General features: G+C 42.1%; 1 protein-coding gene across 3 annotated transcripts in view; it reads left to right on the plus strand.

Annotated features, from left to right (window-relative positions):
* Positions 1-10,635, plus strand: part of MEAF6 (MYST/Esa1 associated factor 6) — a 31,966-nt gene extending 21,331 nt beyond the window's left edge. Inside the window, exons 5-9 of one of the 3 annotated variants that reach the window (XR_008630275.1) lie at positions 2,303-2,495; positions 7,635-7,664; positions 7,770-7,827; positions 8,446-8,479; positions 9,111-10,635. Coding sequence is in view for 1 of the 3 variants with exons in the window: in XM_055139865.1 (XP_054995840.1) it covers positions 2,303-2,495; positions 7,635-7,664; positions 8,446-8,479; positions 9,111-9,119 (266 nt within the window). In the remaining 2 variants the exon portion in view is untranslated. The remainder of the gene's footprint in view (positions 1-2,302; positions 2,496-7,634; positions 7,665-7,769; positions 7,828-8,445; positions 8,480-9,110) is intronic. The other 2 variants (XR_008630276.1, XM_055139865.1) reach the window with 2 other exon arrangements.
* Positions 10,636-16,721: the final 6,086 nt, after the last annotated feature.

Here is a 16,721-nt window from a genome sequence, read left to right on the forward strand (position 1 = left end):
ATAACGCCATGTTTTGCCGTATTGTTCACAGTACAATTGTTTAGGCATTAAATGTTCCAACACCAATCCCACCACCAGTGTGCCCTTCCATCCACCAGTGTTCCTAGTTTCCCATCCACCACCCTAACTGCCCCCTTGCAGGCACAGATAAATTTACTTAATATTGTATTACAATACAAAAGCAAATGGAATTATTAAAATTTAGACCAGTGAGTCAATTTGTGATGATTGTTATATCTCCCAGTGGTGTTACTAAAGTCATTGTCTGTGCTGGTTAAATGCTAGTTGAGCCTCTGTGTTATTGTTTAGGCTCACTGAGCTTGGTGGCCTTTTATGCAAGTTTCCCATCAGATTTGCTGTGTTCCTACTGGGCTGACGGCACTATGAAAATACATGACCACACAGTCCAGGAGCTATAGATATGGAAACCGTTTGGTGGCTTTCATTTGTGGAGGTTCATTTGTGGAGCTGGGCCACTTCTGTGTTGGAGGGTGTGAGGTGTGACTACAGGCTACTGTGTCTTCAGGCAGAAAAGGGAATTTTCACACCCCTCCCCCCCATTCAGAGAAGGCCCTAGAGTTCTCAGCAAGGAGCTGGAGCGATAGCACAGCGGGTAGAGTGTTTGTCTTGAACGAGGCCGACCTGAGTTCGATTCCCAGCATCCCATATGGTACTCCGAGCACTGCCAGGAGTAATTCCTGAGTGAAGAGCCAGGCGTAACCCCTGTGCATTGCTGGATGTGACCCAAAAATAATCAGTTAACAGGATGGAGCGATAGTACAGCGGGTAGGGTGTTTGCCTTGCACACAGCCAACCCGAGTTCGATTCCCAGCATCCCATATGGTCCCCTGAGCATGCCAGGAGTAATTCCTGAGTGCAGAGCCAGGAGTAACCCCCGAGTGTTGCTGGGTGTGACCCAAAACAAAAAAAAAAAATTAGTTAACGATTGTTACTAGGGTTTAGTAATTTTGATGTTTGATTAATTTTTATGAAATCAGTATCCTGACCTTTAGAAAATCAAGACTTCTCGCTGTACTTCTTTAAGCTTCATAGTTCTAGAGCTCCCTCTTCTGTTGTTTTCATGAAGTGCTTAAAAATAGGATTTCATGATTTCTGAGATAAATGATTTATTCTCTTCTGACTTCTTCTAACTGCCTCTTTTACTTGTATATTTCTGTTTCTCAGCTTGTAATCCCTTCCCAAACCTCAAGAGATAGCTCAGTGTGCTGGAGCATATACTTTGCATGCAGGAGGCCTGCATTCAGTCCCAATCGCAGGCCCAAGGGAGCATCTGAGCACTGCTGGGAGTAGTCCCCGGGCACTACTGGGCATGGTTCAGAAGATAACAAAAGAAGAATCTGGAGAAGTCCCTAACCAGAAGTTTATAGTACAAAGACATGAAAGGAATAAAATATGCTCCTAGTCCTGCAGCCCATATAACCCATTTTGATATTTTTAGAAGCAAAATATATTCCCTTATATTTTCCCCCTTTTTTGAGGGGGGAAAAGGGATTCACTTGCTGTTGCTCAGCTCTGCGCTTAAGGATCACTCCTGGCAGTGCCAGGAAGTCAAAGTCAGGGAGTGGGGGCAACCATATGAGGTGCCCAGGATTGAACTCGGGTCAGCTTTCTGCAGGGCAAGTGCTTTACTCACTATACTATCATTTCAGCCCCCTTTCCTCATACTTTTCAATTAAGAGTTTCATGAAAGGGCCAGAGCAATACTGTGGAGGTTAGGATGCTTGCCTTGCACATGGACGACCCGGGTTCAGTTCCCAGCATCCCATATGGTTCCTGAGCACCACCATGAGTAATTTGTGAGTACAGAGCCAGGAGAAACCCCTGAGCATCATCGGGTGTGACCCACAGAGGAAAAAGAAAAAAGAGTTTCAAGAAATAAAAATTAAAGTAGCTAATTACAAATTCAATATGAAAAGATATGTCCCATTATTTGTAATATGAATGCTTCTTGTATAATTATCAATTCCACACCACTGTATTCTGTGTTTAACCTTTATTCAGTAAGGTTATGGTGGTCCTATGATCTCCCCTCCCAGCTCTCCTTAGATCTGTGGTCTCTGGTTACACTGTTTCAGATTACCTTTTTTTTTTTAACCAACTCTGGTAACTTTGATGCTTTGACTATATGTATCTTTTTTCTCTTCCCAATTTAGATGTATGAACCTTGAAGATAGCAATTTATCTTTTTTCTGTACAAGAGGGCTCAACTTTTTTTTCCTGACTGTTGGACAAATTATCCGATTTATACTGATGCTTTGGGGGCTGTGTTTATTCCTTCTAGGGGAACCAGGAAGTGGGACAGAAAGTGATACATCTCCAGATTTCCACAATCAGGAAAATGAGCCCAGCCAGGAGGACCCTGAGGATCTGGACGGATCTGTGCAGGGGGTGAAACCGCAGAAGGCTGCTTCTTCCACTTCCTCAGGGAGTCATCACAGCAGCCATAAAAAACGAAAGAATAAAAACCGGCACAGGTCAGTGGCAGGGACCACCCTCCACCCCTTCCACCCAGAACTCTGATTCCATAACTGGAAAGGCACTGTGCTAGAATAAAAATTCTTCAAAATTGGTACAGCCTTTATATTTCTGATAAGAAGAAATTATTTTGGTCCATTGAAGCAGTCTAGTTTTACTATTAAGGGAAGGGTTGGTGGGTATCACCCGATGAAAGGGGACTACAAAAAGAAATGATGATGAGTATTTTTTAAAGTGCAACTAGTGCATGTAGGGAATGTGCAAAGTGGGATATTTTTTGGTTGTTTTTGGTTTGGGGCCATACCTGATGATGTTCAGGAGTTACTTGGGAGTTGCTTCTGTCAGTGCCGGATCAAATTGGGGTCTCCTGTTTGTGAGCATGTGGCTCCAGCCTGCTGACCTTCTGGGACCCTCTGTTTTTCTTCCCTTTCTTTCTTTCTTTTTTTTTTTTTTAAAAAAATACAAGTTTGGGGCTGGAGCAATAGCACAGCAGGTAGGGCGTTTGCCTTGCACGAGGTCAACCCGGGTTCAATTCCCAGCATCCCATATGGTCCCCTGAGCAGCGCCAGGGGCGACTCCTGAGTGCAGAGCCAGCAGTAACCCCTGTGCATCTCCGGGTGTGACCCAAAAACCAAAAAAATAAAAAAATTAAAAATACAAGTTTTCTTGAAGGGCCAGGGATGTAGCTCAGTGATAGAGTGCATGATTTGCATGTGTGAGGTCCTGAATTCAATCTCTAGTACCAGTGGGGGGGGAAATGTTTATTTTGATTTCTCTGTTTTTATATTTATCTACAATGTGCTGATTACAGATATCGGAGGAACAACTTAAAGTCCTTTATGAGATATGAAAGTGCCTTCCTAGGTAACATTTACCCATGGTGTTTTTTTGCAAGGTATAATGAGATAGGAAGTGACATCAGTAGACTGAGGTCAGATGCCACCCAGAGAGAATTAAGTGGGCTTGGGGTCTGGAGGATAGTGCCAAAGCCTATCAACTCAGATAATTGGAAGTAATACAGCTGCACTCAGAGCGTGTGCTACATATAGTTTGTGGAGCAGGGAATCTTCTCCTGGCCTCACGCCTCTGCTTGGAAACTAGGGGTCTAATAGTCTGTCCTGCTTATTTTTGGAGCCTCCATTCTGAGCAGTTGAACAGGGGACTGCATCAGGAATTGTGGTGTCTTGGCCTCCAGATTGCTTCTGAATTAGGTCACTTTACAAAATTGTAGGATTTGTTTGTTTTGGGGAGCCACGCCTGTTGATGGTCAGGGGTTACTCCTGGCTCTGCACTCAGGAATCACTCCTGGTGGTATTCAGGGGACCATATGGGATGCCAGGGATCCCATTTGGGTTAGCCCCATGAAAGGACTTGCCCATTGTACTATCACTTTGGCCCCAGGATTTTTTGTTTTTTCCCACAAACACTTTGGGGTATTGAAATGATTAGCTTTGAGATATGCCCCATGGAGATAATATAAAATCATTAATTTAGGATTTTACTCATCATCTAATTTTTTTCTTTTGCTGGGAATTAAATCCCAGTCTCTACCATGAGCCATATCTTGTCTCCAGTTGATTTTAAATTCTTTCAAGAGTTTTATGGGCTGGAAAGATAGTACTGGGGGTTAGGCATTTGTCTTACATGCAGCCAACTTGGGTTTGATCTCAGCACCCATCAGGAGTGATCCCTGAGCATAGAGCCAGGAGTAGGCCCTCTACAATCAGGTATGACCAACAAAAACTTGAGAGGAAGGGGGGAAAATGTTTTATTTGTTGATTATTTAAAAAATAGTATTTTGGGGCCAGAGGCCTACTATAGTGGGTAGGGTGCTTGCCTTGCATGTGGCCAATTGGTTTCAATTTCGATCTCTGGCATCCCTTACGGTCCTTGAGCCTGCCAGGAGTAATTCCTGAGGACAGTGCCAGTAATGATCTCCGAGCCTTGCTGGTGTGACCAAAAACCAAATAAGAATAATAATAAGAAGAGCATTTCATCCAAATACTGACAAGGCTTCCTGCTTAACTTTTTTTAACAATTTTTTTAAGTAAACTACTGGTTATTTAATTGCTCTAATAGTATTTATCACAAAAAGTGGCAGAGTCTCATGCAGATTTAAAACAGTTGTCCTTTTGAGGCTGTGGGGACAGGGTTGGGCCACAGTCATTGATGCTCCTGACTGTGCTTGAGAGTTGCTCCCTATGGTGTTTGGGGAACTGTGTGCTGGGAATTGAACCTGGGTCAGCTGTATGCAAAGTAAGACCTTAAGCCCTGTACTGTCTCTCTGGCCCAAGATTTAAAACAATTGTCAGGGTAATTAAATATCATACCTTATTTTGCTTTTGTTAAATTTACTCCACTCTTATTTTAATAATTTCCTTCCTTCCTTCCTTCCTTTCTTCCTTTCTTCCTTCCTTCCTTCCTTCCTTCCTTCCTTCCTTCCTTCCTTCCCTCCTTCCCTCCCTCCCTCCCCCCTTCCCTCCCTGTCTCCTTGTCTCCTTCCTTTCCTCCTTCTCTCTCTCTCTTATTCCCTCTCTCCTCCCAGTGAATTAGAGCCTTGTACATACTGAGGCATGTTCTTTTCTGCTGAGCCACTTCCCCATACTCCAATGATTTTTATTCTGAGAATGATTTAGAATAGGGGAGGAATTCCTTGAAAAGACCAACCAGAAAGATAGTTCAAGGGTTAAGGTGTTTGCCTTGTTTGCATCTGACCCAGTTTCAAATTCCTGCACTGCATGTGGTTCCCTAAGCACTGTCTGGAGTGATCCCTGAGCACATAGCCAAGAGTAAGGGTATGGCCCCAAAACCAAAAGAAAAAAGAAAAAGCAAAGAAAGAAGGAATTTCTTAAAAGGATTGGGAGATGGCAAAAGGCCTATGCAGGAGGCTTCTGTTCAAGCCCTGGCACTGCGTGGTCCTCCAAGCACCTTTGTGAACAACCCTTGGGCCCTGAGTTGCATCCCCTGGACATGCCAGGTGTGACCCAAAAAAAAAACTAAAAAAGAAAAAGTTTTTTGGTGCTTTCTTACTGATGACAGATTACATAGATAGCTATTGTTTTATTTTAGGTAATAGCCTCAATTTCCTTAATAGCACTATCTGTTGCTCAATGAAAGGAATTAGTCATTAAACTTAACTTTCTTTCAGGTTTCTAGCAATTTCCATAAGAGTGTTTCTTCCCACTCATTCTTTTTCTGACCATTGGAACAAAAACTCTTTCCCAAAAATTACTGGGATTTATAAAGATTTTTGATATGTTACTATTTTCACAAATGATGTTTTCTGTTTGAAAGGCAGAATGCTTTTGTCATTCCGCTAGAATAATACCTAACTGGGCTTCTCCCTGGACCTTATGTACTCCACCTCCACTCCAAGGGAAGAGAGACGATTTGCCTTCTTCCTGGGGAAAACATGCTGTGCACCTGAATGGCATCTCCGTGGCCAATTAAGGTTTTTTAATTTCTGCCATCTTTAATCAGGAATTGTGTCTGGCCAGAACTTCATTGACCAATTGTTGTAGTGAGTCTGACAGATTGCGGGTGGGTGGAACACTTTGTCAATACATGTTTGTAAGTTTGTATCCAATACAGAACATCCATGTAGTTAGATAAAGTCAATAGTAAATTATTTCTACAAATGTCTGAGTAACTTTTATAGGCATTGTTTAATGATGAGTAAAGTAGAATTAAATATAAACATTAGCGAAATAGAATAACTTCTGAATTTTTCTGTTCAGGAAAGTTAGCACTTTCCAAATAATTTTAGCGTTCAGACCACTGAATTCTTATCTTTTGTATACTATCTGAACATTAAGTCCTAGTGTTTTTGAAGAAAAATGTAAAATAATTTATCGCAGTTCTTTTTGTTCTGTTTTGTTTTTTGGGTCACATCTGGCAATGCTCAGGGGTTACTCCTGGCTCTGCACTCAGGAATTACTCCTGGTGGTGCTTGATGACTATATAGGATGCTGGGAATTGAACCTGGGTCGGCTGCATGCAAGGCAAATGCCCTACTTGCTGTACTATCACTCTGGCCCTGTTCTTTTTAATTTTATTTGCTATACTAAATTCTCATTTCATTAAATGGGTTGTACAGTCTAATTTGTGAACAAAGTTAATTAGACTGAAAGAGAAATTTTTTATTAATTCCTGGTTTCTGCACTTGCTCTACACTTTTTCCCAAGTGACTTAAGTGAAACTGTTGCAGAAGGGATGTTGATTCTTTCAGCTTCATTCTTTAAACATTGGCTAGGAATGATTTTATTTGCTAATTACTCCACAACAAGCAAGTTGTTGGCACCAGCTAAGGAGCTAGTATTATGCTCCGGTTTTTGTTTGCTTTGGAGGTCTTCCCAGATCATTGATTAGTTAGCGGTGATGGTACAGAATGGCCTCCTTCCTTTACTACTTTCATCCAGATGTCTGAACTTGGATGGTTGTGGATGTCAGCATTCTTTTGTTTTAACAGGGGCATGGGTGACTCTGGTGTCGAACCATTTTAGCCCTGCCATAAGCAAGTCAGATGTCCTCATCAATTCAGGGGGCAGAGTCATACAAATTTTTAGTTCTGTAACTAGCCTATATATATCAGTGAGGTTTATTCATTCGACTTTTGGCTTCTATAATGAAAGCAATAGAAAAGGAAAACGATGTCCTCTGGATAGTTCCAGAGAATATGTCTTGATTAAAGGTGTAAAATATTTTTTTTCTTTTTGAAAATGTTTTTCCTTTTAGTGTATTTTGCTGAGTTGGTAGTACTGTCTTCAAAATACCTTTCATTGTATGACTAAACACTTCTTTCTCTATTCTAATGTCCTAGTTATATTTTCATTATAATTAAATATTTTAAAAGTTCTAACTCCAAATCTGACAGCTAATAGAAGACCTGCAGGTATCTCATTTTCTAATGAAATAACTGTTTCTATCGTATTCCTCTCTACTTCTGATATGAAATCCATTGAGGGAAGGGACTCTTGTAACCACAAAATCTTTGGTGCTTTAATGTTTGAAACTTAATGACTTAAGATTCTTAAAACTGATTTTGTGTCTATAATCTTGCTAGGGTGGCTAATAAACTAATTTATTCAATTAGTATATTAATTTCTATTGCTTTCTTCCTTTCAAATGCTGCCCCTCAGCCCGTCTGGCATGTTTGATTATGACTTTGAGTAAGTTTGATTTGAATTAGTATTTGTGCTGTGTTGTTTAGTGTGTAGAGACAAATATGCCTTTATGAGATCTTTCTAACCCATAGTTTATCTGTTTAATTGTAGGTATGTATATTAGGTTAGGCTGGGAAGTTTTTTTTAAAAACAGAAAAACGTGATGGAGGTAACATTTTATTTAATAACTTAAGCAAAATTAAGTAAACTTTACTTTTATGCATTTTATTTCTTTTAAAATAGATAACCTTTACCTTAATTCATATTTAAATTTATTTTCTGGCTTTGCTTCATAAGGAGATTAATAGTTAAGATCTTGATATTTTGCTTTGGAAAGATTTAAAAATTGAAATTTATTTGTTTTGCTTCATGTTCAGAAATACAAATTCCTAATCTCTTTGCTGTTCTTAATCACTATGTGTCTCAGTGATTATCAGTGATATAGTTATAGAGCTAACACATTAATATAGAGCATGCCCTCTTAACCCAATCTCTTTAATGGGTAATTTTGAAATAATTTAAAATATATATATGACTTTTGTAACTATTGTACATTTCTTTTTGAGTCATCTAAGTTTGCCTTGCGGCAAGAGTATCTGCTTATGTTTTTAAATACTTGCTTAATAATATTGGGGTAAACTACTAAAATATGACATAGTCTAATGAAGAATTTGGATTTTACTTAACCATATAGTCTTTGTTATAGCTTGTGCCCTATGCAGTAGCTAATTCTTAGACCCTTTTCTATAAATTGAAATGCAAATATCTTTTATCTTTTTTATCGCAGGATTGATCTGAAGTTAAACAAAAAACCACGAGCTGTAAGTATTAGCTGGACTATTTGAGAGAGGCTGGTGGTAATTTTATAAATGATTAGATGAATGCCCTCAGAGCTTGGGTATACTTATTCTAGAGTCAAAACTCTAGGTATTTTTGGCCACACCCAGAGGTGTTCAAGGAATCAGACAGTGCTCAGGGTTCATTGGGTTGCCGGGGATGAAACCCAAGCATCTGGCATGCAAAACATGAGTTCCAGCTCTTGCAGCTGTCTTCTTGGCCCTACAATTTCAATTTTACAGCTAGGATCTTCATCTGGATTCAGTTTACTTCTTAGGTTTTAATGACTTTTTATATGTTTTGAAAGAGATAGGGGTTATTCATTTTCACTGATGTGAAATTCACATTGATTAAGTAAGGATTAATTAATACTAGCTTCCCCCACCACACCACCCCCACCCCCACTGATGAGATCAGAAAGTCTTATAAGGGCAAAATTGATGGGTCAGTCCCATCAGAACTAAGAAAATCCCATTTTCAAATGTGAAAGGTCCATTATGTTTAAAATAGTCTCTAGCTGCAGAAGGTCCTCAGATCCTCATTGTTTATATGACTTTTCTTAGGTTCGAACCAGTGTGCTAAGAGTAAGTTGGCACTTTGTTTTTCTCTTTTTAGGATTACTAGAAGATTGATTAGTACAGAAGCTTCCAGGCTATAGAGTCCTGCTTCCTTCTCCAACCTCACAGAGATAAACGTTCCTCACCTGAGTGCGTGGCCATCCCCCTCTGCTTTCCCAGACCCAGTGCCTGTGACTGAGTAGTTTGTGTTCTGAAATGTGATGACAAACAGGTCATTTCTCTAAGACCACACTGGATCATTTACTTTGTGTTGTTTTTAGTAACAGAACTGCAGGACAACATGGTTATAAACCCAGCAAGTTGCAAACTGTGCATTTCTCCCGTCTTGAAATGAGTGTTTCCTCCCAAATTGGCTGGCACCCACTTCATCTGTGATACCTATCAAGAATGTTCTCTGGTTTTGTTTTATGCTGAAAATAGAGCACAGGTCACGTTTCAGAGTGAGGCTGTAAATATCCGGCATTTTCTTATTTTGTTTGTGTTTTATTATTTTTCTACTGTTGTTTTTACCATCGTATGTTGGGGATTTTTTGTAATGCTGTTGTACAGCTCATACCTTCCTGCTGGCATATCTGATAATCTGTTTCGTGCAGTTGCCAATATTCTTAACTGAAAATCATCCGGTTTACCATAAATAAAATGGGGGACTTGGCTCTTCTGTTTTTGTTTTTGCAGGGAGAAGGTAATGGGTATTTGTTTAATAATTGACTATCTTCAATCTTTCTGAGCTGGAAGCAGTTTCATATTCTAGGAACAGGAAAGCTGAAGAGCAGATTTAAATCAGTCCTTTTAAAATTGATATTTTTATTCTTTTGTATAAATAAAATTTCATAGGATTTGACTTCTCATACTTTACATTTAAGCCTGTAAATTTTTTTCCACTTATTTATTCATATCATGCCTTATGGAAATTTCTTTTTTCATCTTTTCTCTCCTTGCTGATACTTGCCTGATTAGATACTGCTCAAAAATCACTAAGGCATGTTATGAGGCTCAAAATTTGCACTTCAGGCAGATGATACGTGGAATTCTTGATTGGCATGAAAGATAGGATCAATGAGAACTACATTGTCCCACAGGTCTCACTTCCTTTGGGGGGGGTGATGGGTCAAGGTGTTGTTGATCATTGTTTCCTGCCTCTACAGCAGTGGCTTCTACCTGCTACACATTGAAATCACCTGGGAAGTTTAAAAATACATATTTTGATAATGTGGGTCTCACGCCAAAGGCTCTTACAGGGATATAGTCTAATTACTGGGATTTCCTTTCAAAGAGTCCCTGGGGTTCTGATAACCAAATTGAGAATCACTGGTATTAGAAAACTAGTATTGTAAGTTAAATCAGTCAACAGGGATAAGATTTAAGGCCTCACCTTTCCTTGACTCTATTTAATCATAGTCTTTTACTTAATTCCCATATCTTTGTTAGGAAAAATATGTTCCATTTGTGATAATATTGGTAGAATTGAATATGGATGGTGTCTGTAAACAAAACAATCTTCATCAGATGTACAAAGCTTTCACTCTTGTTCTGAAATAAACTTTTTTTTTTTTTGGACTGGCTATTTAGATGTCTTTGGCTATATCTTTGATAGCAGAACTTCACTGTCAGGGTATTTATTTTACTCCCTCCCTCCCCTTCCCTTTTTCTGTTGTGATGTTGCAGTGGCTATGTCACATGCATGCCTGGCTAAGGTGCCTGCACATTTCAGTTGTGGTGCTTGCTAAGCCCATACATCAGGTTGCTGTGCTTGCACTGCATACTCCTGCCACTTTCTGGCTATGGGTGCTCACCGGGAGTCACACCCATTTGTATCATGCTTACACACACCTGATTGGAGTGGCCAGAAATCACTGGACCAGGGATCAAGGCCAGCAGAACTGCCAGGGCTGCTGTTGGTGTCCATGAGGACATGGAGTCTGATCTTGTGATTGTATGTTTGTGTTCTAAGTCACCATGCTACTCCTAGCCCCTGTTTATTTTAATGGGGACCCCCTTCCCATTGAGGCCCAGGGACCTGGATGGGAGTCACTGCAGCGGTACTCTGCTTCGTGGTGCAGATCTGACGGTTTGTTGCTTGGACCCGGCAATGTGGTGCTATTCCAGTTTGGTGGTCCTAGAGACTAGGACAACTGTGGCAGTTCTCAGAGCCACCAGGGCAAGGGCTAGAGAGAGAGAGTACAGCAGGAAGAGCGCTAACCTTGCACCTAGCCAACCAGGTTCTATCTCCAGCATCCCATACGGTCCCCCAAGCCCCACCAGGAGTGATTCCTGAGTGCAGAGCAAGTAGTAAGTCCTGAGCACCACTGGGTATGAGCCAAAAACAAAGAGAAAGAGATCATCAGGGCTACACTTGGTGTTTGTCAGGGACTTGAATTTAGGGCCTCTCACATTTAAGGCATATACTCTCTCCTGCTGACTTATCTCTCCTGCCTCACTGTTGGATGTGTTTTGAGGGAAGGGACCATCCCAAGCAGCAGTCAGAAGGTCCAGGGGCCTCTCCTAGCAGTACTTGGCCTGGCTATGCAGGCTGGACAGGTCCATACTTGGCTGAGTGCTGCTGGGAGCCACTAGGACCTTACTGGTAGTACTAGGTGTACCATGCAGTACTGGGGATCAGACTCAGAGCCTCTGCCTGCTAGGCATGTACTCCAAACCCTCTGATCTGATCAATCTTCCTGGACCTCTGATTTTTAAAATTTGGTTCTTTTGGGGCTAGAGCAATAGCACAGCAGGTAGGGCATTTGCCTTGCACGTGGCCGACCCAGGTTGGATTCCCTGCATCCCATATGGTCCCCCGAGCACTGCCAGGAGTAATTCCTGAATGCATGAGCCAGGAGTAACCCCTGTGCATCACCATCACTGGGTGTGACCCAAAAAACCATTCCCCCCCCAAAAAAAAATTGACTCTTTTTTTGTTTTTGTTTTGGGATTTCTAGGGATTGATTGAACCAGGCCTCTTGCAGAGCTTGTGCATTGAGCCATCTCTCTAGCCCAGGAAACACTTGTTTTTTAAAAAGACAAAACTAAAGTGGCAACAATGGAAATCAGAAGCATTCTGCATCATCTTTTGCCACTTTATCTTTTTAGGAGGGAAAGTGGAAAATATGTAATTTCCTCAACACTGAAAAAAGTGCATAGTAAGCCTTAAAGTATTTCAAGAAAATTTTTTTTCTGTTTCATACTTAGACATTGCTTGAAATATATTAGGCCTATTCTTAAAGATACTTAAAGCATGTCTCTATATAGGAAGAATATGGTGTATCTTAAGACAGGCTGTTTACTTTTACCATTGTTTTCTCTATAAAGTTGAGTCTTTGGTTAGGGGATTTCTTAGTTTGCCTGTGTGTTGACCAGTGGTACTAGACATACTCAAGTCCAGAGAGGTGATGATTTAGGTTCCCTGTATTGAACCTATAGTTTCCCTGTAGTTTGAAAAAAATATCTACTAGATTTGGTTTATGAGATTTATAACTTTGGTTATAAACTCTGTAGCACAGTTCTCCCGTTGTTCATCTATTTGCTCGAGTGGGCACCAGTAAGGTCTCCATTGTGAGACTTGTCACTGTTTTTGGCATATTGAATACATCACGGGTAGCTTGCCAGGCTATGCCGTGCAGGAGGGATACTCTCGTTAGCTTGCCGGACTCTCCAAGAGGGATGGAGGAATCGAACCCAGCTCGACTGCATGCAAAGCAAATGCCCTACCCACTGTGCCATTGCTCCAGCCCGGTTATAAACTCAGTGACTGGAAAAGAGGATAAAATAGTGATTTTGAGTAGTTGATGAACTGAACAAATGAAGGCCAGAGACTCCAGGACCAGAGAGATAGCTCAAAAGACTGAACACACACTTTGCAAGGGGGAGCCCTGGCTTTGATTCTGCATGGTCCCTAAGGACAGAGCCAGGATTAGACCTTGAGTATTGCTGGGTGTGGCCTCAGAACAAACCAGAAAAAGAAAAGAAAAGCGAGAGAGGACCAATAAAACTACGAGGCCAGAATGGAGGGACATTTTCATATGGGTGGCAGTTGCCCTCGTGATACCCATCCATCCATCTAAAACATGACCTCTGTGCTCCCTTCTCAGCATCCCCTGCCAGCAGCCTGGGAACTGCCAGACCCGTGCAGAGGTACTGCTTCCCGGACAGGTTAGTTGGGTTGGAGTAGAATTTTGCTTCAGCTCTTAGGGATTGAAAAAGAATTGGTTTGGAGAATGTGAATCAAACTGAGATAACTGATGACTCCCATGATGTGTTCTCTCTCCTCTTTTTCAGAGAGTTGAGGGGATGGGAAATCAAAGACAATCATGTAGTTAGTTTCTGCCATTGTGGTAAGTTGAATTTATTGTACTTTGGCTTCTCAGCTCTGAGATGGGAATAGGTTGGCTTTCTCTTTTTGGTAATTATAAAGACATTGAGGGGCCGGAGCGATAGCACAGCGGGTAGGGCGTTTGCCTTGCATGCAGCCAACCTGGGTTCGATTCCCGGCATCCCATATGGTCCCCCAAGCACCGCCAGGAGTAATTCCTGAGTGCAAAGCCAGGAGTAACCCCTGAGCATCGCTGGGTGTGACCCAAAAAGCAAAAAAAAAAAAAAAATTATAAAGACATTGAGGGAAAAAGTCTAGCACCTTGTAGTTACATTTTATCTTATCCTAGAAGTGGTGTTTGCTCAGTGTATAAGTATATTTTCCCAGGGGCTAACGAAATCATTTCAAATTCAAGGTCTGGGGCTGGAGAAAACTCAACAGGCTAGGTAGAGTACATACTTTGCATGGGGAAATCTTGACTTTAATCTCTTTTCTTTCTTTTTTTTCTTTTTGGGTCACACCTGGCGATACACAGGGGTCACTCCTGGCTCTGCACTCAGGAATTACCCCTGGCGGTGCTCAGGGGACCATATGGGATGCTGGGAATCGAACCCGGGTCGGGCCGCATGCAAGGCAAACACCCTACCCGCTGTGCTATCTCTCCAGCCCATTGACTTTAATCTCTTATCACTGCATGGTCCCACATGCACTGCTGGGAGTGGCTCCAGAGCACTGCTAAGTGTGGTCCCCAGAACAACAAAAGTTTTAAAAATGTTATTGTTATAAAGTTATTCACAATAGGGGCTGGAGCGATGGCAAGGCGGGTAGGGCGTTTGCCTTGCACACGGCCGACCCGGGTTCGATTCCCAGCATCCCATATGGTCCCCCGAGCACCGCCAGGAGTAATTCCTGAGTGCAGAGCCAGGAGTAACCCCTGAGCATCACCGGGTATGATCCAAAAAGAAAAAAAAAAGTTATTCACAGTAATTCATTACATTCAATATCTCAACACCAATCCCATCACCATTGTACCTTCCCACCACCATTATTTTGAATTTTCCCACACCACCCAAGCCTGCCCCAAAGGCAGATACTAAGTAATTTGTATTGCCTATTTTGAATAATCCGCTAAAAATTATCCAAAAAGTTTTCCTTAGAGGAAAGGGTGTGAAAATTGTATCTCACCTTGGAGCTATTAGATCCTTGTATATCACTAACATACTGTTATAGGTTGAGCCTTATATGCTAATACATATATATATATATTTTTTTTTTAATCAAGATCCGTTGCCTTCTACTTTACGCCCCATCAAGTGTAGTGTACTACTCTTGATGTATAAGTGGCATAAAATGTGAGATATTACATGGCTGCAAAAGAGACCGTACACTCCAGGAATTAAAAAATTTTAAATAGGGTTCTGGAACTGGAGTTAAATTTTTAACTTTGAGTTCTGGAGGGATCTCTGCAGTGTATTGCTCTCTTCTGAGATTTATTTGTGAGTCTCTGAATCATAGCCGTTACTGAGCTTATATGACGCCCAGAGGCATTTTGTACCAGGTAGCTGGAAGCATGGGGAGATGAAGGGAGGGTTCTCAACTCCATGCAAGCCTGGAGGTTTCAGTCATCATCATCATCATCATCATCATTGTCCCGTTGATTGTTGAATTTCTCGAGTGGTCTCAGTAACCTCTCCATTCGTCCTAGCCCTGAGATTTTAGAAGCCTCTCTACTCGTCCTTCCCAACGATGCTGCATTGGAGTTTCTTTCAGGGTCAGGGGAATGAGACCCAGCTTGTTACTGGTTTTGGCACATATTAATATACCATGGGGACCTTGCGAGGCTGTCCCACGTGGGCAGGAAACTCCCGGTAGTTTGCCAGGTTCTCCCAGAGGGAGAAGTAGGCTACAAGATATCTGGGAGCTTGCTTTTAAATCTCTGGATGTTGGCCTTTGATGGGATTACACAGCCCGGGGGGGGGGGGGGGGGGGGGGGCAGTCCCTGGGTGTGACTGCCTTGCTACTGGGAAATAGGAAGTCTGGGCAGAGGAGGCCCAGTCCTGATCCGAGCTGGCTTGGAGGTCTCAGCCCTGGGTCCCACACACCTGGGTTCTCTGCTGATACCTTCATGCATGAGGCTCGTCCAAACGTGTGGAGAGGGCCCTTGAGCATGGCTGTGGCTAGGCTCTAGAGGTCTTCGGCTGCTTGGGGCGGGGAGGGAAGCTGGAGCCCATCCCCTCCGAGGGGCCCCTGGGGAAGACAGCCAAGCGCACAGGCAAGGTTTCAGTCACAAAACCCAATTCTTGGTGTGGGGACTGGATGATGGGGATCAGGCTAATGGCTTAGTGGCTCAGGAAGTGCCCAGGGTACGTGTTTCCCAAGCACTGAGTCCTGCTGCCATGCATATACCAAGATTATCCTGACTGACCCATGGTCTGGGTTTCTCAGCAAGAGAAAAATTGAAACTTGGAAATTTTGGGGGGTGCATGCAAGAGAGACATATCAGGCAGTGTTCAGGGATTACTCCTGGCAGGGCTCAGGGGACCCTATGTTATGCCAAGTATTGAAACCAGGTCGATGACATTGCAAGGCAAGAGTACAATCTCTTTGGCTATGAAAGATTAAAATATGGGAAAAAATGATAACTTTTCTTGGCATTTGGATCCATGTGGTAAGGGAATTCCGTGTTAAATGACCTAAGCTTGAAAACAGTATGATGTTTCCAAACATTTGGCCTTCATTATTGCTTTTCATCTGATTTCTCTACCCCTTACTGCAAAGTGACAACTGCTCACACCTGCCACTGGCTCATGGTTTTCGTGAATTTACTTCTCTCAGGCTGTTCTCACAGCTTGTGAAGGTGGTGGGTGCATGGGGGCTCTGGAGTGAATGAGGAGGAATTGGGGTCTCACTCCTGTGGCCGTCTGGTCATGTATACATTTTACAAGTGATAATCTATGATTTAAAATAATTTTTACTTTGTAAAACTGGAGCACAATTTTGGCTGCAGAGATGAGCCATAGTTGTGTTGGCTCTAAGAGTCTTTTTTCTAGAACAGGGGTCCCCGAGGGAGAAAGGAGGGTGGAGGGTGGCTCAGAGACAGTGGGAATAACGTTTCAGATTTTGGATTTACATTTACTCTTTGGCTCAGCCATACTTAGATTCTTGCTCTGAATGTGTTATATAGCATACATAAACATTACTTCATTACTTTATGTAGATATGTTATAAATAAAGTTCAGGTAAAACCTCAAGCAGTTACTGAAACCCTCTTGGGTTTTTGTTTGCTTGGGGGCCACACCTGGCAGTGCTCAGGGCTTATTCTTGGCTCTGCACTGAGGG

Source organism: Sorex araneus, chromosome 5 (genome assembly GCF_027595985.1).
Source record: "Sorex araneus isolate mSorAra2 chromosome 5, mSorAra2.pri, whole genome shotgun sequence".
In the NCBI taxonomy this organism is placed as follows: domain Eukaryota; kingdom Metazoa; phylum Chordata; class Mammalia; order Eulipotyphla; family Soricidae; genus Sorex; species Sorex araneus.